General features: G+C 39.7%; 2 protein-coding genes across 16 annotated transcripts; one reads left to right on the top strand and one right to left on the bottom strand.

Moving 5' to 3' along the window:
- Positions 1 to 344: 344 nt before the first annotated feature.
- LOC103972346 (6-phosphofructo-2-kinase/fructose-2,6-bisphosphatase) lies at positions 345 to 16228 on the bottom strand. Of its 15 annotated transcripts, none has more exons than XM_065173843.1 (27): positions 15971 to 16228; positions 15830 to 15893; positions 15416 to 15720; positions 13894 to 14109; positions 13292 to 13501; positions 12333 to 12428; positions 11862 to 11960; positions 11714 to 11743; positions 8964 to 9017; positions 8636 to 8689; positions 8483 to 8560; positions 8072 to 8163; positions 7931 to 7988; positions 7753 to 7827; positions 6581 to 6628; positions 6429 to 6500; positions 6105 to 6202; positions 5535 to 5610; positions 4933 to 4995; positions 4741 to 4832; positions 2900 to 2968; positions 2712 to 2775; positions 2562 to 2627; positions 2035 to 2446; positions 1734 to 1916; positions 721 to 1603; positions 345 to 646 (listed from the first exon to the last, which is right to left on the bottom strand). In XM_065173843.1, the coding sequence occupies exons 1-24, from the start codon at positions 16130 to 16132 to the stop codon at positions 2369 to 2371; spliced, it is 2319 nt and encodes a 772-aa protein (XP_065029915.1). In that variant the 5' UTR covers positions 16133 to 16228; the 3' UTR covers positions 345 to 646; positions 721 to 1603; positions 1734 to 1916; positions 2035 to 2368. The 15 variants fall into 15 exon arrangements, with proteins under 15 accessions (XP_065029915.1, XP_065029919.1, XP_065029918.1 ...); XM_065173847.1 differs by having other exon boundaries at positions 1734 to 1860; XM_065173846.1 differs by having other exon boundaries at positions 1734 to 1855.
- A 5221-nt stretch (positions 16229 to 21449) lies between these two features.
- Positions 21450 to 23940, top strand: LOC103972345 (pyruvate decarboxylase 1-like). Its single transcript, XM_009386648.3, has 6 exons — positions 21450 to 22066; positions 22168 to 22331; positions 22424 to 23074; positions 23147 to 23267; positions 23351 to 23539; positions 23624 to 23940. Exons 1-6 carry the CDS (start codon positions 21545 to 21547, stop codon positions 23792 to 23794), a joined length of 1818 nt encoding a protein of 605 aa, XP_009384923.2. The 5' UTR covers positions 21450 to 21544; the 3' UTR covers positions 23795 to 23940.
- The last annotated feature ends 1157 nt before the right edge of the window (positions 23941 to 25097 follow it).

The following is a 25097-nucleotide window of genomic DNA, read 5'->3' as shown; positions in this document are numbered from 1 at the left end:
CACAAAGCATCCCACTAATAGACATTATTTACAATAGTAGCAGTCGGTAGGTATGTATTTACGTTCATATACATAAAATAAATACTCGAATTATCGAGACATGGTAAAGAGTTCTTTCGTTTTTTGGGGTTTATCAAGTCTTGAGTATTTATTATGCAAATGAAGACACTGCAATTGGGTTTTCATGGTAAAGCATTGGGTTGCTATTATTGTCATGGTAGATTTCATTGTTTCTTGCCTTCCATCAAATTCCATCCACCTAAAGTCGCATAGACACCTTATCCATATGTCGTCGTCTTCATGTGTCATTGCGTAAACATCATAAATTATCTAATAACATGAGGTTCAATCTCCAGCACGCATAAGTACATTGATTAACTGGAATTAAAATGGCATTTACATGGAGCTTAGACATCATTTGCATGGCGCATAGGGATGGGTGACAAGCCACCAGCCTTGTAGCAACAAATTGTCAGCTGGATGGAATTGGAAGTAGACCTCTCAAGAGAAAAGTTGACCTGAGAGATGGAACATGTACGAGCAGAATGGAAACCACAATAACGTTGATCTCCTCTTTGTCTTTATCCCTAGTCTTCGATGATAGAGATGAGAAGCGAGGCCTCAGCCGCTGAAGGAGATTGCTCGTCTGGTTGTGCGAAAGACGTGCACGGATTAGTTAGCTCTTCGAACGAACATTAAGAAAGAGGTAAATGAAAGCACCTGGCATGGTAACAGGCAAGTAGGGGAAGAGATGGTTGATGAGCCCTCCACCTTCTTCTTCTTCTTCTTCTTTCTTGTGATTATCCTCGGTCCCCTCGACAGGGCCGCCCGGAACGGAGACGGTCAAGTTAGACACAAGACGACCGATGAACCCGACACCATCGTCAACCTCTTCGGCTCCCTTGAGGCTGGAGTCTACAGCATCTCGCTTCTTGGCCGCCATTATCTCTTCTGCTTCCTCATCGCTATCTACTGCAGGCCCTCCGTTGGGTGGGTCTTCTGGCTTCAGAATGGATGAAAGAGAGACGAAGCTCTCGCTCGCATCAACGCTATCCTCCATGGCTCTTATCCCCTCCCCGTTCTCTCGCTCGCTCTCCTGGATCAACTAAATAGTAGCGACATCGGGAGGGAAACCCCCGCAGGTTGTACACGTACTCCCACGCTTTTGTCTTTGGGCTCTCTGTCGTGCTTTGGAATGCGTAGCCTGGCCACCGACTCTTGGATGTCTATCTTCTCTGCACGTGTACGTAGGACGGTGGAATGCCTCGATGCCGACATGCATGCGGCAACGAGAGGTCGGTTTCATTCTCCTTCGAAACCAAGTGTTGGCTGTCACAACACTTGTTTGAACGAAGGTTTCCAGAAAAATTAAGCAGACCTCCGCTCTCCTGCACAATCTGTTTGAACCTGATCTGATCTGATCATCAGCATGGCTCACAGCTCGTCAGATGATGTACACTACCTGGCCATCCCAACCGACCATGTCATCAAAGGAGTTCCGCAAAGCATCTCTTGAAGCCCTCGCTTGCGGAGGCCACCGCCAAAGCGATCCTGAGCCATAGTCCGTCGTTGCCAGGTCGCGGCCACACACATGAAAGCATGCCTACACAACACCATGTAGTAGAAAATATATGCTGCGATCGTGAGGACTTGTAAAACACGTATCTTGTAGGCAGGAAAATGAGAGACCAAAACAAGAAGAAGAGATCCCATTGTAGGTGTCAAAAAGGTACCCGGACAGTCATGGTAATCTTCCACGCATATCAACAAAAAAGATAACTTCAGATCCTTTGGGAAGCTCATTTCTTCCATCAGTGGAACGAACGAAGTGTACTTGAACGTAGGAACCTGCATGCTATCCTTGAATTTATTCAACATCAAACACTTCAATTATGTAAGTTCAAGGAAATCTTAATCTGAGACAAAAAAAAATAGATATAATCGCTGTATATAATTTCTCCATACTCGGATAGTAACTGATCGATTATGCTTTTTACCATTATAAGTCTCATCTAAGAGGGGAAAAGGATTCACCTCTCCAGAAGACCTCTTCAGCAAATTCAGTGTTCTTCTAAGTCTGTTTGGTACTCCAAGAATGCTACCTGCTATAACTATGAAATACACAATGTCTCGTTGCTTGAAAAGCAAAGCACACAAAAGATGAAGAAATTAACTGTTTTTTTCTTCTTCTTTTTTTCATTCAGGTGGTAAATGTCACCAAGAAAGTGATTGGAGTTGCTTCCTTCCAAGCAGACAGCCAGTTTGTCGATCATAATTATATATTTATATATATGTTACAACAAAAATGCAAGATGGAAGAGCCAGCTACAAGCAATGTTAACTCATGTTTACACCTTATGGAAATGAATTAATCCATGAGTTTGTATCTTTTCTCTTGGACACCAGTAACCCCCATTTGTATCTCAATTATTGTGTGAAGTGGCACCTACATAGGTAAAAAAGAACCCTGTCTGAACTTATGTACCATGCAATAGCATACCCAGGGAAGTTTCATGTTTGCTGAAACATACACGCAAAGCCTCAATCAACTAATGACTTACCTCAATGTCCGGAATTTCTTTTAGTGGTCTGTCAGCAAAATATGCATACAATGCTCTCAACACGGCCTATAAGATATGGAGTAACTAAAAAATTAAGTACTTCACGCAAAACATCCATACAATAGACAATTAAGCATTCAAGCAAATTACCTGGTGAGAAATGACAACAACTGGTGCACGTTGTCGTTCGAGCTCAATAATTACAGGTTCCAGTCTGAAAATGATGTTCGTATTAACATCTTGAATGGAGAATCATGCAGGCATTTTCATATAAGATCCTCTGGTGAATAAATAAAAAAAAGTAAGTCAACAAATCAAATTGAATCACTAAAACAAACCTTTGAATGACATCCAAGTATGACTCCCCACGAGGGTATCGATATCTAAGCTTGTCCTTCTTACGAGATCTGAATTTTTGACATGTGAAGAAGTTACAAGAAGTTCTAACAAACGCCTAAAGGATCAAATGGTGATAACTGGGTATACTGGTATTCTTGAAAGTGAAAGGAAACCATCTGTGATGCTATTTATAGTATGTTTTATTAGTGTCTTTACGATAAAGAGGTAAAAAGTGACTGATAAGTTCAATTTCAGTTAAAAAATACACCATGAAAAATAAATTGGTTTCATTAAGTTGGATTGTACTATTCAGTCTAAAATAACGACTTTGTTCTGCAGCTCAATCTGCATTAAGATTGACCAATACATAAGGCTTTTGCCAATAAAGAATCTATGGATCGATGCGTACAATTTTATCCTGAAAAGTAGCAAGTTTGTTTCTATGATGGTAACGATGGTCACCTAGATCGCAAAAGTGCAACTTTATTATAATACCAACACTCGCCCTACAGCTCTTATATGCTTCAAGAGCATAAATTGGCCATATAAAGCAAGTTGATATGATGTGGAGCTATACCAGAACCTTGCTAGAGCCTGATTGCTACAAAGGGCTAAAATTGTGCTTTGTGGATTTAAATTTTTTCCCGGCCCAAACTCATAGCTGGCCTCAGTTCATGCCAATTAGACTTAAAATGCCAAAATATGGAATCAAGTGGATAAAGAGGTAGGACCATCACATTGATTCATGAGACATACAAAAGAAAGAACAAAACGGTGTGCCAATGATGTTACAACACAGCATAAAAACAGAACAAGAAAACATTGAAAAAATGATAGTTGTGGAGAAAACGATAATGATTGGTTATAAACGGTTCTGGGCTCAGAAAATGTTTTAGCTGCATGAGATTTTAAGAGAAGAATTGGAAAGATGTCTAATGTTTATGCCAAAGGCGAACTTCAAAGTTTCATACAAATTCAACTGTTGATAAAATAAGATAATTGGCAACTCAAATTCACCTCGCATAATGAAGAAAACAGGAAGATAGACAGTTTAAATATTTCACTATCTTGAATATGCAATGCTTTTGGACAACTTTAGAGACGGTGACAGCTTATGCACAATTAATAGCTGCTGTCTCAAAACTACCACTTTAACTGAAAAATCAAATAATACAAAAAAAAACATAAAATGGAACATACACTAGATATAAAATGTCTAAAGCATGAAATAGTCAAACATGATACTATACTACAGAAATACTCAAAACATGACAAGAAGCAATGTTGTGTACTTGGTTTTATAAAAGCTCTCCAGGAAAACAGCATCACTGTAGAGATAGTAAGAAATTTTCTTTGTTTTAGTGATTTAATTTGAGATCCCACCACCCTCCTTTTCCTCCTTTTCCTCTTCTCTTGCTTTCCCTTCAATAATGTATAATAATTCTATTATTACCATCCATCAACGTTTTGCATATCGTACCATACCGATCTACCGATCAGTTGTCGGTACAATACGTACCAAAACTATATCAAGTGTACCAAAACACAGTACACTAAGATGTACCGATGTACCACCCATACCGATCCTCTATCAGACTGGTACTACCGCCGATACCGAGTGGTACGGTACGATATTGCAAACCATGCCCTACACCTAAACAGTAGAAAGTCAAATCTCCTATCCATGTTGCTAAAGCAAACACAATTTTGTTTTACCTTTTCAAATAGATTTTAGGTACAATATAGGGCAAGAACTATGCAGATTTAAGTGATATAAACCATTACCAGAGGACTACTACTCTACATATGACTAACATAAGACGGCATTTTTTATACATACACATATTCGTCGGGCATGTTTTTCTTTATTTCTTCACAAGTCATTCCATCACAAACTCCAACATTTATCTCTTCAAGAGCGCGCCATTGTATCTACAAGCAATAACAATAACATTAAACTACCATCATATTAACTGATAAAAAGGAAACAGTGCATGTGACTTCAACTTAGAATCAAAATATCAGAATATACCTTTGGGAATCCAACAATTGGGCTTGCAGTTAGTATTGTTCTTTGTAGTGTGCTAGTCCATATCTAAGACATTTAAAGAATAAATAGAATTTATATGAAATACAGCCAACTTATTATGATATGAATAAGATAGAGTCACAAGCTAAGTGATTATTTATCTAACTATATGGTGTCAAATCTGTAATGACAAGTACGGCAGGCATGATAAAAAAATTTGAGACAATAAACAAAATATTAGACTTAGATTCTGAGACATTTCTCATTAACATCATAGGTGACATAATATAAGGGATCCTTGAAGATTCACAGAATGAAAGTACAAAGAATATCTGAAAAGCTCCCTGTACTTTCTTCTACACTTTCTTGTACTAACTATCCAAACAAAGAAAAAGGAGGGTGAAGAATGAAGGTACAAAAAAGATCCCTGTAAGTTCTTCACTTTCTCACTGCATAAAAAAGATGATGAATAATTCAACGAAATATTGAAGCTTGTTATAGATGTTATACATTGATATTGGCCAGGAAAAAGAAGCAATTTAGAAATTGAGCAGTACAAAAGGTTCAGTAAAGAAAGTGAACTAAAGCACAAATGTTATTCTTACAGAAGCTGTCCTCTCAGACTTCAGTCTCTTCTCAACAAAGTTTGCAAGTTTCTTTGCATAAAGTTCACCAGCTTCGCTGCTCAAAAAAGTTGAAACTAATGACACTCATAAGCCCTCTGTTTTCAAGTATAAATGCTAAAACAGGTTCACAAGAACTAATGAACACTAACTAGAATTTCCTCTTATGAAGATAGATACATGCACATAGCATGCTGAAACTTATCTTTGGGATATCAAATATAAACGGCATATAATTATCATAATAGCAGTAGAATGTTTCCATATGAATAGAAAAAAGAAAACAAAGACCAAACATATGGTTGAGTATTTCGTATTATGTACAAAAATCTTAGGTGTCCAGAGATGTATAAAATATTATTATTTTTCCTTCATGGTACATAATGAGATAACCTCAAAGTCCACTTTTCACCAAAAATGGGAGAGTTTTATTGAGACTAACACCACTGGAACTTCCAAGACATAGATGCTTTATGAAGTATGTTATTTTAAGATTAAAATTATAAAATCCAGCAATTTGGAGGATATTAAAAAGATTAAGACAGAGTTAACCTCAAAACTGCGTCACCTCCAATTCTTCCTCTGACATTATCTCGACTTTCACCATGCCGAGTAAGCAGAATAGGCCGGGGTGTGAGATGAGTATTCACCTGCATTGTAAGTCTGAATAGCATGACACATGACAAAAGATTTTATTAAAGAAAACTTGAGTATTTTTGGTTTCTTATGACTTTTAAACAAGCAATATTAGTAAATGGTTATGTTCAGTATATGAACAGTATACTGGTACAGGACAACCAATGCAAACATGAATATTGAATGTTACTTCCAACATTCGGGGTGGGTCATTCTCTTCTCCCTTTTCTGTTTACATACCTGAACTAATGATTTCAGTAGAAGATGTTTTGTATGTCGTGACAACCACATTTTACCTAAGCATGGATAATTCTATCAACAGGTTGATGCTGTTGGTACCATCAATTCTACGATTTAGAATGCATGTACAATTTCGATATTGACGTGCTTACCAAGAAGAAGACAATTCGGCCAGGAAGATAACCACTGATGTTGTTAACCTGAATAAAAGATTAAGTTTTAAAGCAATAAAGGTCATCAAAAAGTTTAAACAAAATAAAAGATAATAGCATTATATGCTGCAAAATAAATACTTTAGTCATGTAAAGTCAAAAGGCAGGTTCAGAATTTGCACCAAGTTAAGAAATAAGCAGAACAATATTAAACACTAATATGGATTTTACTAGTGAAATTACCAGTGAGGACTACAGCAATCAACTTATAGATACAATATGACAAGCAAAGTATATTTGATGGAGGTTATTAAATGCTAATCAAGTGAGTTAGTAAGACAGCTATAAGAGAGTTAAAACTTAAACGTACCTTGAGCTAATGCCAATGATCTACAATGGCTAAGGTTTCATCATTCAGATGTGTTAATGCAGTTGTCTTTGATGCAAGGTTCGCCGTACCGTACCGTACCGGCGTTTCGATCCGGGCTCGGTACCGGTACGGTACGGTATACCGCTCGGTACACCCAGGTGTACCGAGCACTGTAGCAGTGTTCTGCTACAGTGCTCGGTACGGGCGGTCCGCGTACCGCTAGCCTGTCGGACCGGTACATACCGCCCATACCAGACGGTACAGTCCGGTACGGCAAACCTTGCTTTGATGGAGGTTATTAAATGCTAATCAAGTGAGTTAGTAAGACAGCTATAAGAGAGTTAAAGTGCCTTGAGCTAATGCCAATGATCTACAATGGCTAAGGTTTCATCCTTCAGAGGTGTTAATGCAGTTGTCTTTGGACAGAGCACTATTGTTGCATTCTCATCAGAAGGTACTAACAATTAGAATACTTGAAAACCAAAATGCATTTGCATTTATAATGGATGGTGGAAAGTTTTGTGTTTTATGGTTCAACCAACAACACACTCGAGCAAAAAAATTACGTAAGGGTGACCATGCCAAGGCAGGTAGCAATAACACTGGCACCTTGCCACCAACATATTTGGTTGTTCTAAGCAGTGACAAGCACATGCCCCCAAGCCTATTAGTCACCAGTGTGATCTGATGCTGTGATAGAGCAATCCCTAAGCCCAAAAAGATGAAGCTCAGGTACAACAAAGATATGTATCCAAGCAAAACAAATTATAACTCAAATAAAAGAGTGAAGAATTAAACTCACTTGTATCTGGCCACCTTGTCCGCTGACCATGTCAATCATTTTGACATAAGAACCCTCCTCTACCGGCTCATATACCTACAGATGACTATATATCATTTATTTTAAATTTACTAAGCATCTGAAATTAAAAGATGCTACCTGATAAATGTGGCTAGAACAAAAGGTATGTGCTTGGAACCTTTTCATAATTAGCTAAGCGTTCTTTGAAGTCCCGCATTCCAGATTCAAAATCAAGTCTGCAGAATAATAACTAATGTACCACTCACCATGGCTAATTGACACATATATCAAAAACAAAATGTTGAATGCCGATACTCACTCTTCTGCATAATCAGGACTTTGTTGAATTTTCAGGCGGATATTTCTTTCTATTATGTGTTTGTCATTGCAAATTGTTTCCAGAAATATGATCTGCAATTAGGACAGGTTTGAGTAAATAAACAAAAATATCACGGCTGGATTCAACAAAATTTTAATAAAAAACAGACAAAAGAAACAGAAAATGTGGAGATAGTAGAAGGGAATATATATTCTCTTCACTTGGAAATCACATGTGATAGGTGAAATGAAAGGACCAAGAATCAATTAAATGGCAACCTAAGCCTTTATGCTATATGTTCTACCTGAATCAATTATGAATATGAGATACCTTGAAAATCAAGCAGAATATTAAAAGTCAACAAAGAAGAGGCAATAATGACAAGAAGAGTAGCAGACACTTGAAAGGTACCTTACATTTTCCTTCAGCCATTTTCATGAGCATATTCCTTCGGTTTCTGGTGCTATTTGTTGCATCAAAGATACCAACCTATAGTACAACCAGAAAGAGAAGAGCCAATTATCCCATTGAACCTTTTTTATCACAACAAAACTAGCACTATACCTGACCTCCTTCTTGCATCCAGGCTATCATATCATCCATAGCTAAAGCAGCCACCTAGAGATATTAAAAAAGTACAGGGCAAAGTAAGCCGTTAAGTTGAATGAAGTTTTTTGCTTTATTATTAAATTTTGAATCAAGTTAGTAGGAGAAACTCTTCTGCAGTTGTTGTAAAAATACTCATCCTTGCCTAATCAGAAGTGCAACTAAAAGCTATATATATAACAACGAGCATAAAGATTAACAATTGAAGAAGTTCAGTACTGTTGTAACTTGTAGTCAAAATAAAAGAAATAGCAGAGAAATAGCAGTTGTAATTGTGTGTTGCTACCTCATTGCGAGCCTCCAAACCTTCTGGATTGTCCCCACGAAAAAAATCAGCAGACTGCATAATGGCATGTTCTGACATAAATTATTATGGAAAGAAGAATGGACAATTTGTTATTAATAGTTAACTGTAAAAAGATTATAACATGAGAAACAGATGAAGAAATAAACGAATTTAAATTTGAATAAAATCATAGTTAAGGATAAGTTGCACATGGAAAAAAAACCGACAGTGGTTAGTAAGTTTCTTAAAAACATAGGATAGCACACACACACACATATATATAAACATATATGTATATGTATACATACATATATACATAAAAGAATATATATATATATATATATACATACATACATATGTACATATACATACATACATATACATATATTTACATACATATATATACATACATATATATGCATACATATATATACATAAATAAATAAATAAAGATATATATATATATATATATAATAGTTGCACAAGGAAAAAATACCTACAATGAAATTAGTATTTATGTTCTTTGTAAATGAAATTACTTTAAGTGATGACAGTTTAAATAAAACTAATTTCTAACTTTAATTATAGTGGTAAATCTAAGAAACAATATGTTTACTAAGATCGAATATATATGTAAATTTAATAATAAAAAATAATATAGTTAAGTTGGGTGGACAAAAAGTTCCAAACAAGTAAAGTCTTCAAGTAATTCAGATTAATTATTGGACAAGATGAAGCGATCAATGACGAAATTATTCATACTTCATAGATCAAAAATTTAGATCAATTATTTAACAAGATGAAGCAATTTATATATTATTCATACTTCATTGATTGACGATATTATTCATACTTCAGGGATTAAAATTGGATGGTTAAAGTGAAAAGGTGCATCGGAAATTTTGTGTGATTAACAGCATTAACAGCTACTCTTTATGTTAAAAAGAGTTTTTTAATAAAATAATTATTAGGCAGTGATGCTTTATGGAATTTATGAATCCAAGTGTTGGATGATTAAGATGCAACATGTACAACAATATTATGTTGCTAAAATAAGAATGCTAAGATGGATATATAATTTTTTTATGAAAATTAAAATTTATTTTCATCCAAAAAAAATAAACATAGCATGGGCATGTTTTAAAGAGATCTATGGACACTTTAGTAAGATGATATGATTAACATTAGTATGAGGAGAGATAGAAGAAAGGCTAAGGAGACTTTCCTAGAAAATATAAATAAAAATAAAATGCTCCTGATTTAATTAAGGATATGAATTTATACAAAACTTGATGAAAAAAAATTCATGTGGGACATTGCGGTTTGTTGTTGTATACTTGTATTTAAAAAGGAAAGTCAAAGTAAATGTTTATTTTTTTGTGAAAACACATGAATGTTAATTGTAAGAGATATAATTGCTATTATAGAAGTTATATGGTTTAAAAATAAAACATCTTGGTTTCCTAAGGGCTCTTTTCCAAATATAAATGACTGAGAGTGTGGGTTGTGTAGTTTACATGAGTACTTGCCACATCAATGGTCTTTTGAGCGCATCAAGTTCTAGATTGTAATTCATTTATGTTAGCTCTGCAGCTGCCTTGCCCATCCACATCCCAAGAATGTTGTTGGCATATACTTCTTTGTTCCCATCTAAAATCCATCCCTTGAACAGCATTCCCTCTAATGCCACCTGATAGGGCATATTTTGGCCCCAGATGAATCACCAGCGACGTCACACCCCATCAGCCACAAACTCGACGCCATATGCCATCAGAACCCCGAGGTGCACGCCACGTCGGGTTCCGTACCGATACACTGTATGACATGACCACCCCGAGAGCTCGGGGCGGTGCTGTCTGATGCCGCTCAGGCACCCTCAAAGACGCCAACTCGTCAGAGAAGTCGTCCCGCCCCCACGAAAGTCAGCGGCCACGCCGAACCGAGGCGCGACCAATCCTCGCACGCTGGTATAAAAACCCATGTCCGACGCCCGGCCTAGGGGACACAAAAAAAAACAGGAAAAATAGAATACTCGACTGACTTGCTCGTCGGAGGGGCCAAAGTCGGGAAACACCCGACGAATACTATTTTTGCAGGGAGGCGATCACCCCCGAGCGGCGAACGTCTCCACCCGGGAATCGCCATCCGGTGCGCAAAGCAGAGCAATCTGTCGGCCCGGATCCCGACCAACGCCAACTAGCACCCCTTCCCGAGGGTGCGGCCACGTCGCGAAGAAAAGCTGCCTACCACCCCGGGGACGGAAGGACGCGACCCACCACAAACAACACTCTAGTCGGCAGACCATAGAGCGCTGACCCGCATCCACTCACCTGAGCTCGACCGACCCCGCCGGTCCGACTCACGCCCGAGATGCTCAAGAGGCGCAGCCACCTCATCATCCCATTCACTCCACCAGAAGTCCCCGACATCGACCCGCAGACCTAACCGTGCTGACTCATCAGCCACGGTACTATTGTTCACTAACACCACCAATCCCCTATGCTGCAGGCCTGCACATTTCTCTTAATGCTGCCAATCCGATATGTTGCAGGCCTGCAGAACTATTCTTTCCTCCTGATGAATGGCCACGACCTCTTATTTGACTAGATTCAAGTGATACAATTTTTTATTCTTTTCACATATATTAATAGATTCACTGCTAGTTAATTTATGAAATCAGATTTAACATAAAAGAATGCTTTGGTAAACAGTTAACATAAAAGAAAAGCACAACACATCTTTTATCATACCTGGTTTGTTCCAAGCTTAAGGCGGCGATACTGTCGACCAAGTTGCAAGTCAAACAAAAGCAGTTAGTAGTATAAACTGGATCAATCAAGATAAAGAATTGGCTCTGTAACATAGGCACTAGGCAGAATGTAGAAGCTCAGTCTTCACCTTGCCAACATTGAAATGTTTGGTCTCATGACCTAACCAACGCAGATATCTAGTAAGCTTGGCTGCTGTGAAGGTCTTTCCCCGGGCTGGCAAACCAACCTATAACATCACAATATAACAAATAGAACAAAGCATTGGCAAAAACCTGTTAAAGACTACATGTTACACAAAAATCGAGAGTGAAAGCTGAGAGGTATGCTGAAGATGGCCATAAGATACAGGATAGAGTTTTTAACTAAAGTAGACTATCAGATTTATGTCACCGAATGGCCTAATGGATAGTTCAAATAAATGTCGACGAGGATGGGATAGCTTGAGGTTTATACATATCTGCTACATGTATTTGTCATATTCAATATCTCTATTCTTTTAATTTGTATAATTGGAGCAGACATGAAATAACATAATATATGGCATAATGGCAGTAAATACTTCCAGTTAAAAGAAAAGTTTAATTTTATATGTTGTTACCAACACAATGGCCAACCTACTATCCTCCTTTGGTCCAAGCATCTGATCAGCTACAGCTGCGGCTGCAACTGCTCCAGCTGCTGCTGGCATGGCCTTCTACCAATTAGTAAAATAGAAAATATAAGAAACATTAGACATACAGTTACATGAGCAGCAAATTCTCCGAGCCAGAGAAAAGCAAAATTTGATGAATATACTCTCTAGAAATTTGTCTAATGGCATAGTTAAATAAGTTCATGAGAAACGTCCAATATGAGGTGTTCTGACACTTTAAATAAATGCATCGTAATAAAAGAACTTTCGAAGTGAATCATTAGCACAGGCAGTATAATGCCAGTTCAAGGTTCAGCTTGTCCAGACAATGTGCTTGGGCACCCTCTTTCAGCCAAGACAGATTAGCATAATAAAAGAACTTCCAAATTGAATTGTAAGCACAAGCAGTATAATGCCAGTTCAAGGTTCAACTTGCCCAGACGATGTGCTTGGGCAACCTTTTTTCATACAGATTAGCATCACTAAAACTTTCATCTTGTTGTTTGTGTTTGTTGAGAGTGTAACAAGCTCTTACTGCAAGATAGTGTGCTTGTGGACTTAACATGCCTATCAGACCATGTAAACAGCTTAAACAGATAGTGTAACAAGTTGTTACCCACCCTGAAGAAAATAAGAGGAATCAGTTATGACAAACAGTAGAATTATTGGGGATACATAAATGACATGCATATCCTAGAGTAGTTGTTTACAGACTCAGATGAACAACTGAACTAAAATACACACATGGTCAAGTAATGGTACAAAATGACAGGTATGACAACCATGCAGGAGTGGTGTCCTGCAGGCTGAGATGAACATACAGACTACAAGAGACTCATGGATCGACTAACAGTAAAAAATTGATAGGTATAACAAAAGAACCATGCAGAAAGCTGATGTCGATTTTTCTGCAAACATGAACAAACCTTTGTCTCAGAGCCCAACTTGGGATCAAATGTGACTGCACCTGCACTAGCTGATTTAACAAGTCTAGGAGAGCCCACACCCCTATCAACTAAGAGTCCTTTTTGGCCATCTTCCTTTAGCAATGGTGAAAACGTGCCAACCGACTTCGATTCAACCATACCAGGAGCTGGAAGAAGTTTGGGAGGATCCAAGACCATAGAATCCATATCCTTAGCAAAAAAATAAACAAAAAAGGATAGTTATTTCTAAGCTTCCTAATTAAACTACTAGCAATAACATTAGAATACATCTGGACAGCAAGCATATTATCAAGCAAAACACCTACATACAGAGTATACTGACTGCTTGAAAATGAGAAAAAAATTGATATGAGAAAAACAAAATTTTGAGCAATACCATCAATAAGCCAAAAAGTAGATAAGGGTAACTGAACAGTACATCGGATGAAACATTGAACAACTCTCTTGCATTTGACTTCTTACGAGAAGGTCAGTAAAAGAAATGACGTGCAACTATATATGCAGGCCATAAAATATTATTTGTAGGTCTCTGACTCATGGAAAACCTGAAAACTAGGAGAAGAGTTGCAACTTGCAAGTACCTTCTGGCTGTTGGAATGGTCAAGTGAAAAAACACCAGCTTTACTCGAGTCATATGAACTTCCACTTGAGGCATCATTCTTGGAGGAAATTCCAGTATTAACCAAGGATCTTGGTGTCTCTGTCAAATTAGCTGCATAAACTACACCAACGCTGGAAGATGGTGCTGGAACAACATAGTGTTCTAAATCAAGCTCCAAAGTGGATGCTGGCCCATTCTGGTGGAAAAGATGGATAAATATGAAAATTATAGCAATGAAGAACAAGTCATCAATTAGCATATAGCAGAAACTAGACAAGGATGAGAATGACAGGATCAAACTCTACCTTGGCTACGACAGACCTGGTAAGAAATGCAGTATCTACCAAGAGATTACTAGAATCACTTATGAACAGAAACAACAGAAAGTCTTGCAACATCTAGATATTCACTCAGCAATACTTTCTCTCCATCTAAAAGTTTCACATTACATAATCAAGATTTAAAAAAATCATCATCATTGAAGCTTTTTCCAGTCATGTTGTTCCCTTGCATAGCAAGATCACAACTCAACATTACGGTTGCGCATTTTTAGATACCATATGAGTGATTTGTCCATCTTTAAAAGTTCTTAAAAGTCCACCTTCTACAACTGCATGCCCCTCGAAAAATTAATGCATACTCCATATTGACTATTATTCTCCTAGGGTATCCCAAATCTACCTTTCCATCTCCTTGTTGCCTGATGAACAAACTTGCATATGAATCTGAACCAGATTTTCGGGTCTCTATCGATGCAACACTACTGTCAACTTGACATTAAAAATTCCAAAAATCTAAAGATGTCATCACAATACACATCAGAATAAAACAAAGTTCACCATTATTATTTTTTTATCATAAGCCTTACATAATTACTGATGATGTGAATCCATCAAATAAAACAAAGGTTTCATCGAGTTGGTGTTTCTGCTATATGCTAATTGATAGTAACACATCATAATGGAACAAAGTCTTTCTAGAATGCTAATTAAAATGTTTGTCTAGTAACATATGAGTTCAAAAATTACCACATCCCGGTCAGGGTTAATAACTGACAGATCACTTGGGAATTTCCACAATAGCCCTTACACATAATTGTCATGTACAATATGCACCAATCATTAAAGTATAACCATTTTGCCTAAGAACTATAATTTTTTCCATTTTATCTTTGTATCATGCTAATCTAAAAGTCATAAATAGAACCCAAAAACCCAAAGAAATTCTGGCAAATGACCCAAATAGTTGGGAATGATTCTTGTCCTTGGATCTTAGCATACTGGTGATGACATTAGATATAGCATTTCCATTTGTTTCTGATATTCTAGTCTTTCTTTTTTTTTCTTTTTTTTTTCAAGAAAACCATGTTCATGGTCACGTTGACTAGATTTTCTTAGAGTCATCCAGGATGAAATTTATGGTAAAATAGAAAGATCATTTTTATTATGCTAAATTGCCTTCTTAAAAGGCATCAAACTGGAGCTTGTAAGTTCCGGGAGTACCTCCGAACCCATATTATCGGGTGCAACATTGATACTGACATCTGGAATCCCTCGTACCCTCGACGGCTCAAGATTCTCCTGATATGCCCTCCAACTAGCTGCAAGATCGAACGGGGACACTATGTCCACCTTAATGAACAACTTGTACTCAAGAACCTCCTCATATCCGCCCACCTTGAACAGCGCCGACCTGGCATCCTCCTCTTGCAGCATCCCTCCAGTGAGCAACCGGCTCGGCCCCTCCTCCACCACGCATGGCACGTTGCTGTACTTCGGCTTCAGCAAGAACTTGAAGTCCAGCGTCTCTAAAGAAGAAGAGGAACAAGAACAAGGCCGAGCAACCAAAACAGAACAATGAAAACGCAATATAACGGAGGCAATCGGATCCAAGAACCGGAGTGGGCTCGTCCATACCGTGATTGGGGGGCACGACGAAGCTGAGCTCCCACGTCGACGCCGACTCCCGGGCCATCGAGAGCTAAGGAATCATCGAACATCAAGAAGCGTCAGATAGAGAGAGATAGGAAAGAGGCGAGGGAGGGTAGTTGATCTTACGGCCTTAGCGGAGTCCCAAGAACCGGTGATGGGGGCGGAGCCGTAGACGTGGGGGATGAGATCGCCTCTGATGTTGAAGTTCTCCATCTTAAGGGAGACGTAGAGCTGGCCGTCGCGGCCGCCATGGGAGCTGTCGGAGTTCTTGGAGGCGCTTGTCCCCATCGGAGGAACGCCTTGGTCAGGAGATGGAGTTGAGTGGACGCGATTAGGATATGGGAGTTGAAGAGTCGGTGTGACGGAGGTACGGCAGCGAGTGAGGTTGAAGAAACGCGATGTAACCGGCGAGCGGGGAAACGGAGAAGTGAGACGGCGTTTCCACCTCGGATTGAATTGGGCCCACCGACGAGCGAGTGAGCGTGAGAGAGGGGGAGAGAAAACGGGGGACGTGGATGGGATCATGTTTGCTGAAGGAAAGAGAAGAGCAGATCTGGTCATCCAATCTAATGGACGGTGCAGATGATAGATGATGTGATGGATGGACGGCTTCGATCGGTGATGTAGATCACTCCTTAATATTGTGGTTGGTATTAAATACACTAAATAGTACATGATAATTGTTATTTCTACTTCAACATCTTTCCTGTATTTGAAGATTTATTTAGTCGATAAAAATCTTGATTGGTCTATAATAAAATATTAGAAAATTACTATTTAAAATTATGAAAAAAGTCTATCATATTAATATTTTCATATTATTAATAATTAAAAATGGCTCTGACTCTGTTTAGCCCGAGACCACATTATTTTAGAAAGACATGAAAAATCTCATTTGATTCCAAATCATCGTACACATGAACAGTCATAATTTAACTTATTAATAAGTTTTTGAATGTAAAATATTGATATCATATTCAACCTATTAAAGACTTTAATATATGTCATTTGATAAAATATTACATCTAAAATAATTGGTCTCATAATAATATATTACATCTAAATGTTCGAGATAAATTTCTTTATGAAATAAAAATAAAAAAACAAGAAGATAAGATTTTCTTAACTTTGCACGACTTAACGAAGAAATCTCTCTCAACTAATCGATTTGATAAAAGAAATCTTTCCCTCTACCTAATACAAATATAATCTCATTTATCACCTCTTAATTTGTATGAGAGTGTCTCTAGTCGTGAATAAGATTTACTTCCAGTGACAACAATTACTAACAGGTAGCCTTCTCCTCTGCACGGTCAGCAGACCCACACCGACAATGGAACATACTCTCTTGCGACTCCACACCGACATTGGAATATACTCTCTTACGACTCATTTGCACTGACTCTACCCCTCAATTGTGCTTTTCTTCTCTGTCTTCTCCTTTCATTCCGGGGAACTCTAACAAGCTTTCTGTCTCCTCTACTGCAAAACCTTTCATTTGATCATTCCTTGGGAACTAGTATATCATCTTATTTATCTGTGTCCTCTCAAGCCAAAGCGTATCGAGGATTTGCTCCACCGAGCCATCTCGGATATCGAAAACTCTTAATCCCCTTGCTACTCATCACTGTCATCGCTACTAAGCATAGCATGGAACAGTAGTGATTCTCATCGAGGACCTCACCCCATCGAGGACCTCATCTCGGATACCGAGAGCTCTCTGCTAGCAAAGCCTATATGTAATTCCTCATCGGCGGAGCTGCAATAGTTCCGGTGTCGATGTCATCCCTCATCCTCTATCTAACAAAAACTATTTTTTTATTATTCACTTCTAACTTTGATAACAAGTAGCATCATAACTAATTATAATGCTTGTCTTAGTAATAAAAGTCATCGACTACTTTTTAGAACATATTCTATATCCTACTCTAAACTATTTGAAATTATTTATATAAATGTTTGGGGCCTTGCTCCAACCACTTTTTTTGATAATTTATATTTTATGTAATTTTTATATATTATTTTACTAAGTACATACGGTGAAGTTTCCATGGTTTTTACTCACTTTATAAAATTTGTCAAGAACTTCTTTCGGTCTATAATGAGTGAATATCGAACTCTAACATCTTGAATCTTAGTTTGTAGTATACAACACATCAAATCACCCTCCTTGGCCATGTCAAATAAATATAGCTGAAATTGGTTACGCCCTTCTACATCAAGCCTCAATGCCACCAACCTGCAGCCTTTCAAACTACAGTCTACCTCATTAATCATATGCTTACTTCAGTCCTCTAATATCAATCACTATTTAAAAATTATTTCATAAACTTTCAAACCTTCAAAAACTCAAAATACATAGTTGTCTCTGTTATCCATGGCTATGCCCCTATGCCTCACATAAGATAACACCAAGATCTAAACCTTGTATCTTCATATGATATTCTCTTAAATATAATGCTTTCCGATGCTACGATCCTCAAACTCAAAAAGTCTTTATATCACGCCATATCACTTTTGTAAAGTCTACTTTTCCCTTCCAAAACCAAGGGTCTCCAGTCATGCGAGTCACTCTAACAAACATACATCACTATAGTATACCTCAAACAACGTCAAACAAGCCTCTCAACACACCGTCCAATCCTTCCCATCATGATACACATTTATTGTTCCTCAAGTTCAGCAACTCTTCACTCCCTCCACTTACTTTTTCATAAGTTAATCCTATTGATGAAGCACTACCCTTAGAAACATAACCACCGTTGTTGCCTTCTCTTGGACCTAATGATACTGAAGTACCTTAGTGTGACAAGATATGTATCAGTGACTCTCCACGAATACTTATACCTACCGCACAACCTAACAATCCCATTGCACATGACATCCCATGACAATATGCTCCAAAAGTTGTGTTTTCAAACCACGTCAAGTTCTTGACCTTCATGTCATCACAAACTCTCCACCTGAGCCCATTAAACTCACCATCATTACTCAAGCTCAAAAATCTCCACACTAGGATAAAGCCATGTGTTAAAAATACCCTTGTACCATTTCATCACATACAAAATATCATTGGGTATAAATGAGTCTTTCGAATTAAACGGAATCTAAATGAATCCGTTGTTAGATATAAAGCACGTCTAATAGCCAAAGAGTTTCATCAATGACCTGGTGTTGACTTCACAAAGACATTCAATCATATTGTTAAACCAACAACAATCCGACTTATCCTAACTTTAGCCATCTCAAAATGTTGGCACTTATAATAACTGAATGTTATCAATGCTGTCTTATATAAGACTCTAATTGAATATATATTTATATAGCAACCTTCCATATTCATCAATCCTAAATATCCAGGGCACAATATATTTTGTAAACTTCAAAAAGCTATTTATAGACTTCGTTAAGCTCCAAGAGCATGGTACACCGAACTTGGCTCATTTTTAACATCAACTAGCTTTATTAACTCTAAGTCTGATACTTTATTATTTTTACGATAGTAAAATAGAGGTACAATATATCTACTAGTGTATGTGGATGATATTATCGTCATAAGCAATAATTCTATGGAGATCAAGGGATTTCTCATGCAATTGGCAAATCAATTCTCCATCAAAATCAAAGATCTAAGAATCCTGATAACTACTTTCTAAGAATAGAAGCAATATACACAACTTCAAGACTCTTTCTCTCTAAAACAAATTACATTCAAGATTTATCATTAAAGACGAACATGTAATACGCCAAAGAGGTTGCCACTCCACTCTTTGCTATTGAATCACTTAAGTTATATGATAGCAGCCCTACTACATATTCTATATAATACCGACAAGTACTTAATTTTTTACAGTACTTATCTCTCATATGTCCCGACATCTCATTTGTAATCATTAAATTATCTCAATTCATGTATCGATCATCCACTATGCATTGGTCTGTAATAAAACGAGTTCTGTGATATCTCAAAGGGGTCCTCAATCATAAACTTTTTCTCCGTAAACACTCATCACTTCATCTCCATGCTTTTGTCGATATTGATTGGGCAAAGAACATTGATGATAGAATATCTACATTGGGGTATAGTCTTCCTTGGTTCAAATCCAATCAATTGGAGTTCAAAGAAGCAAACAACAATCGTAATATCCATAACTAAAATTAAATATTGAGTCATCGCCACCACTACTGCATACCTCAATTGGGCCACGAATCTACTAAAGGAACTCGATATCAACTCCATCCTAACTCCTATAATATATCATGATAATATGGAAGCCACTTATTTATGCACCAATTCAGTATTTCACTTATGTATGAAACACGTTACCATCGATTTTTACTTCGTCCGATATTAAATTGTCAGACATCAACTACGTATTTCTCATATACATACGACTGATTAACTAGTAGACTCTCTCACAAAACCTATCGTCCGAAAGATATTTTCTTTATATTGGTCCAACATCGATGTAATTAACAGGAGTTCAGTCTTACAGAGTCATGATAGAAGATAAATTTTTCATAATCTTTCATAACTATTTGAGGTAAGTTTTGAAGATATCTTTATCAATTAATCGATATTGATAGAAGAAATCTTTCCGTTGAATTCATGTTAATGCAACTCCATTAATATCTTTTATCACCTCTCAAACTATTAGGAACAATAAATCTCCATGTTTTTTGATCAGACAACCTCAGCACGCTCAATTAGGGTGAACTCTATCGCTTGTATTCATCTCATAGCGTGGAAAAGGAGAGACGAGGGGCGCACGCTGGAACCAAAACCTGCGTTCGCGGCCACCGATTTGGGGGCGTTGGATTGCGAGCCGGCAGCGGCCGCACTCGTCCTTCGTTCCGTCTTCCCTCTACCCACGGGCGACCGAGTGCGCTCGTCAGAGTTGGCCGCGTCGGAGGTGGGTTGGGCTCAAACCGGGGCGGCGCCCGACCCCGCTGTCCGCCACGTGCCGCGTCTTCCACCGACGTACGCAGTTGCCACCGCCTGCCAACTACACAACACAAACTACCGCCTTCACTATATTAATAACAACGTTCCAAAATCAAATTCCTTTATTATTATTATTATTATTAATTTAATAAAAAATCATAAATCCAAATATAACTCAAATGTTTACTTTCGTCTTTAAAAAATAATAATTTGGCCCATAATAATAAGTATAATGGCATCATACTTACGTCATCACTCGATATTTGACTGTTGACTGTTGACCGACTTCAACGTGTCGCTCATCTACCAAGAGCAGTAAAAGATTCCTGAATCTGCCCGTCCAGTCTTCTGTAACACGACGCCCTCAAACGTAAGGTTGCTGCGTTTCCCATGCAGTCAACCTGACACAGTGCCAAGGACCATCGAGACCCCGACAGAAGAAAACCATGGTTTTCTCCGTTTCAAAGGGCTACGTGGTTTTCCTCTCCGACCATGGGTACATCTCCGCCGTCTTCTTGTCGATCGCTGTTGATCCTAAGCAGCCTGTGACCTCCATGCTTCTCCCGCCGAAACCGCTCTCTGGTTTTGCCCACCAAAATGAACCCACACGAAATGAAAAGCCACCTACTTCCCTCGTATAAGAGCTCGTCGTCGGTCTCTTGAGACGAACACACGTCAAAGAAAAAGGATTGTTCTTTAAGAGAGAGAAAATAGCTTGTTTTAGCCACACACAGTCGGTCTCGCGCTCAGTGGCGATGGACACTAGGATTGGGTCGGTGGACGCGGCGGTGGAGACCATGGCGAACGGTAGCGTGGGCAGCCCGCCGACGGCGCACTGCCACTCCATCGCCCCCGCGGCGCAGGCTGAGGCGGCGGAAGCGACCCTGGGCCGCCACCTGGCCCGGCGCCTCGTCCAGGTTGGCGTCCACGACGTGTTCGCCGTCCCGGGGGACTTCAACCTCACCCTCCTCGACCACCTCATCGCCGAACCCGGACTCCGCCTCGTCGGCTGCTGCAACGAGCTCAACGCCGGGTACGCAGCCGACGGTTATGCCCGAGCCCGCGGCGTCGGCGCCTGCGCCGTTACCTTCACCGTCGGTGGCCTCAGCGTGCTCAACGCCATCGCCGGCTCCTACAGCGAGAACCTCCCTGTCATCTGCATCGTCGGCGGGCCCAACTCCAACGACTACGGCACCAACCGTGTCCTCCACCACACCATCGGCCTTCCGGACTTCTCGCAGGAGCTCCGCTGCTTCCAAACCATCACTTGCTATCAGGTAATCATAAATAAAAAGCCGATTCTGTTCGGATCTTTTTCTTGTATTGAGCGTGCAGTTCGAATCTTGTGACGTCTCCGATGCGTTTGGACTGCGCACAGGCAGTGGTGAACCACCTCGACGACGCTCACGAACTCATCGACACCGCCATCTCCACCGCGCTAAAGGAGAGCAAGCCCGTTTACATCAGTATCAGCTGCAATCTCTCCGCCATCGCTCACCCCACCTTCAGCCTCGAGCCCGTCCCCTTCTTCCTCTCCCCCAGGTAGACTTCCTCGTCGCAGCTTTCGCCTCCCTCGTGTTCGATAAGAATCCACAGGTCGGTTGATTTTTGGATCCTCTTCTTCGAACTGTCAGATTGAGCAACCAGATGGGGTTGGAGGCCGCCGTCGAGGCGACGGTGGAGTTCCTGAACAAGGCGGTGAAGCCGGTGCTGGTGGGAGGGCCCAAGATCCGGGTGGCCAAGGCCGGGAAGGCCTTCGTGGAGCTCGCGGACGCCTGCGGCTACCCCATCGCGGTGATGCCCTCTGCCAAGGGGCTTGTCCCAGAGCACCACCCCCGGTTCATCGGCACCTACTGGGGCGCCGTGAGCACGTCCTTCTGCGCCGAGATCGTCGAGTCCGCCGACGCCTACGTCTTCGTGGGCCCCATCTTCAACGACTACAGCTCCGTCGGCTACTCCCTGCTCCTCAAGAAGGAGAAAGCCATCATCGTCCAGCCGGAGCGCGTCGTGGTGGCCAACGGGCCGGCCTTCGGCTGCATCCTCATGAAGGACTTCCTCCAAGCGCTCGCCAAGCGGCTCAAGAAGAACACCACCGCATACGAGAACTACCACCGGATCTTCGTGCCCGACGGTCAGCCGCTGGAGTGCAAGCCAAAAGAGCCGCTGAGGGTGAACGTGCTCTTCAAGCACATCCAGCAGATGCTGTCCGGCAACACCGCCGTCATCGCCGAGACTGGCGACTCGTGGTTCAACTGCCAGAAACTGAAGTTGCCGGAAGGCTGCGGGTAGGCGCTTTCGATCCCCTGACAGATGAATCCCTTCCTGGGGGAAGAACTAACTCGGCTTTTGCTCCTCAGGTACGAGTTCCAGATGCAGTACGGATCCATCGGTTGGTCTGTGGGGGCGACGCTGGGGTACGCGCAGGCTGTGAAGAACAGGAAGCGTGTGATCGCCTGTATCGGTGATGGAAGCTTTCAGGTGCCGCTTCTGATCCTAATGCCCTCGTATGGCGAGTACTGAATCAGCGGATTCTGATCCGCTAACCTCTGCGTGGACTGCAGGTGACAGCGCAGGACGTGTCGACGATGCTGCGGTGCGAGCAGAACAGCATCATCTTCCTCATCAACAACGGCGGGTACACCATCGAGGTGGAGATCCACGACGGACCTTACAATGTCATCAAGAACTGGAACTACGCCGGCCTGGTGGACGCCATCCACAACGGCGAGGGCAAGTGCTGGACGACGAGGGTGAGCACAGCACTCGGTACTCGGACGGCAGAGCGTTCGCCGTATCTCCAAACGTATTCATCGATCTGAACTGCGTGTGTGCAGGTCCGGTACGAGGAGGAGCTCAAGGAAGCGATCGCGACGGCGGCGGGGGCCAAGCAGGACTGCCTGTGCTTCATAGAGGTGATCGTGCACAAGGATGATACCAGCAAAGAGCTGCTGGAGTGGGGCTCCAGGGTTTGTTCTGCCAACAGCAGGGCACCAAATCCCCAGTAGCAGTGATCGATCCCAGTGTCATCTTCTTCTTTATCTTGATCTGTAATCTGTCATCTTCTCACGTTCTTGGTGTATTTGTCACGATGCATGTCATGAGACTACTTTTAATCTTCTAATACAATAATAATCATCTGTTTCTACATAAATACACTTGATCCAAAACATTCTCTCGAATATAACATTATATTCTTTCAAAGATGAGGAAGCTAAGATCGAGAATCCGAATCTCAAGAAAGGGAACAGCCTAGTAGATTGCCAAGTTCTCAACAGGGGACCTTTTCTTCTTGGAGCTTATTCTGGAATTGATGGCCAAAAGGACATCTTTGATGGACTTGCTGGTAAAGAAGGGGCAAACCATAGCATATTAATCAGTCTAGCTATATCCAAAATAATATTTTAGGTACATAGTCATTTAGAGTATGGCATACTCATGGCATCTTTACTGCCGCTTTTGCGTGCATAGGATTCCGACCGAATCCAACCAAGCAACACTGCCATCGAACATTCGCGGTGTTGGCAAATGCCTAGGGGATCGCTTCGATCGACATATGAGCATTGGATTCCACCTCCGATCCACTAGCCACAGCGTTGGATTGATCTCAGATTAACCTCAAAATGTCTGGAAGCAAACAGGAATTATTCCACATGATTTCGAATGAGAATTCACAAAAAAAATCCACTAGCCAAAGAGTTACAGTGTTTTCTATTATACTGAAAAAAAAAACATAATTTAGTAAAAAAATTAAGATTAAAAATCGATTTATAAGCATGAGTAGATGACTGATTGTTTTTTAGAGTATTTTGAAAAGATAAATGAAATAGTGAAAGTGTTAGAAAAATACTATAAAGAGTCATTTAGAGCTTTTTTTAGTATTAATAATACTCTTATTATTCATAATCTATTTTTAAAATTTAATAAAATAATATTTTATTATTTATAACCTTTATAATTTTGATCTTATCCTTTTTTTTTTTTCCTTCCACACATTCCACACCCTATTGACGCTCCCCGATGCACATTGTAATCGATCGTCGCTCCTAACTTATATCTTAATCGCTCCTCATAATTCATAATCATCATCCCTTAGTTTGCATTTACGCCTTACTTTACTTACACTATCTTTAATAAGAAGAAAAAAAAAAAGAATAAGGAGGGAAAAGAAGAATAAAATATATTTATGAAAAAAATAATTTTAAAATATTAAAATTTATAAAAATAAAATATTATAATAAGTAAATATAAGATTATCTATAGTAACCTCTAAGAGGAGTGTTTTTTTTGGGAAAATCCATCTATTTTATT

Source organism: Musa acuminata, chromosome BXJ3-11, assembly GCF_036884655.1.
Source record: "Musa acuminata AAA Group cultivar baxijiao chromosome BXJ3-11, Cavendish_Baxijiao_AAA, whole genome shotgun sequence".
NCBI lineage: Eukaryota > Viridiplantae > Streptophyta > Magnoliopsida > Zingiberales > Musaceae > Musa > Musa acuminata.
Note: the sequence above shows the minus strand (reverse complement) of the source record. Positions and strands in the feature narration are given on the sequence as shown.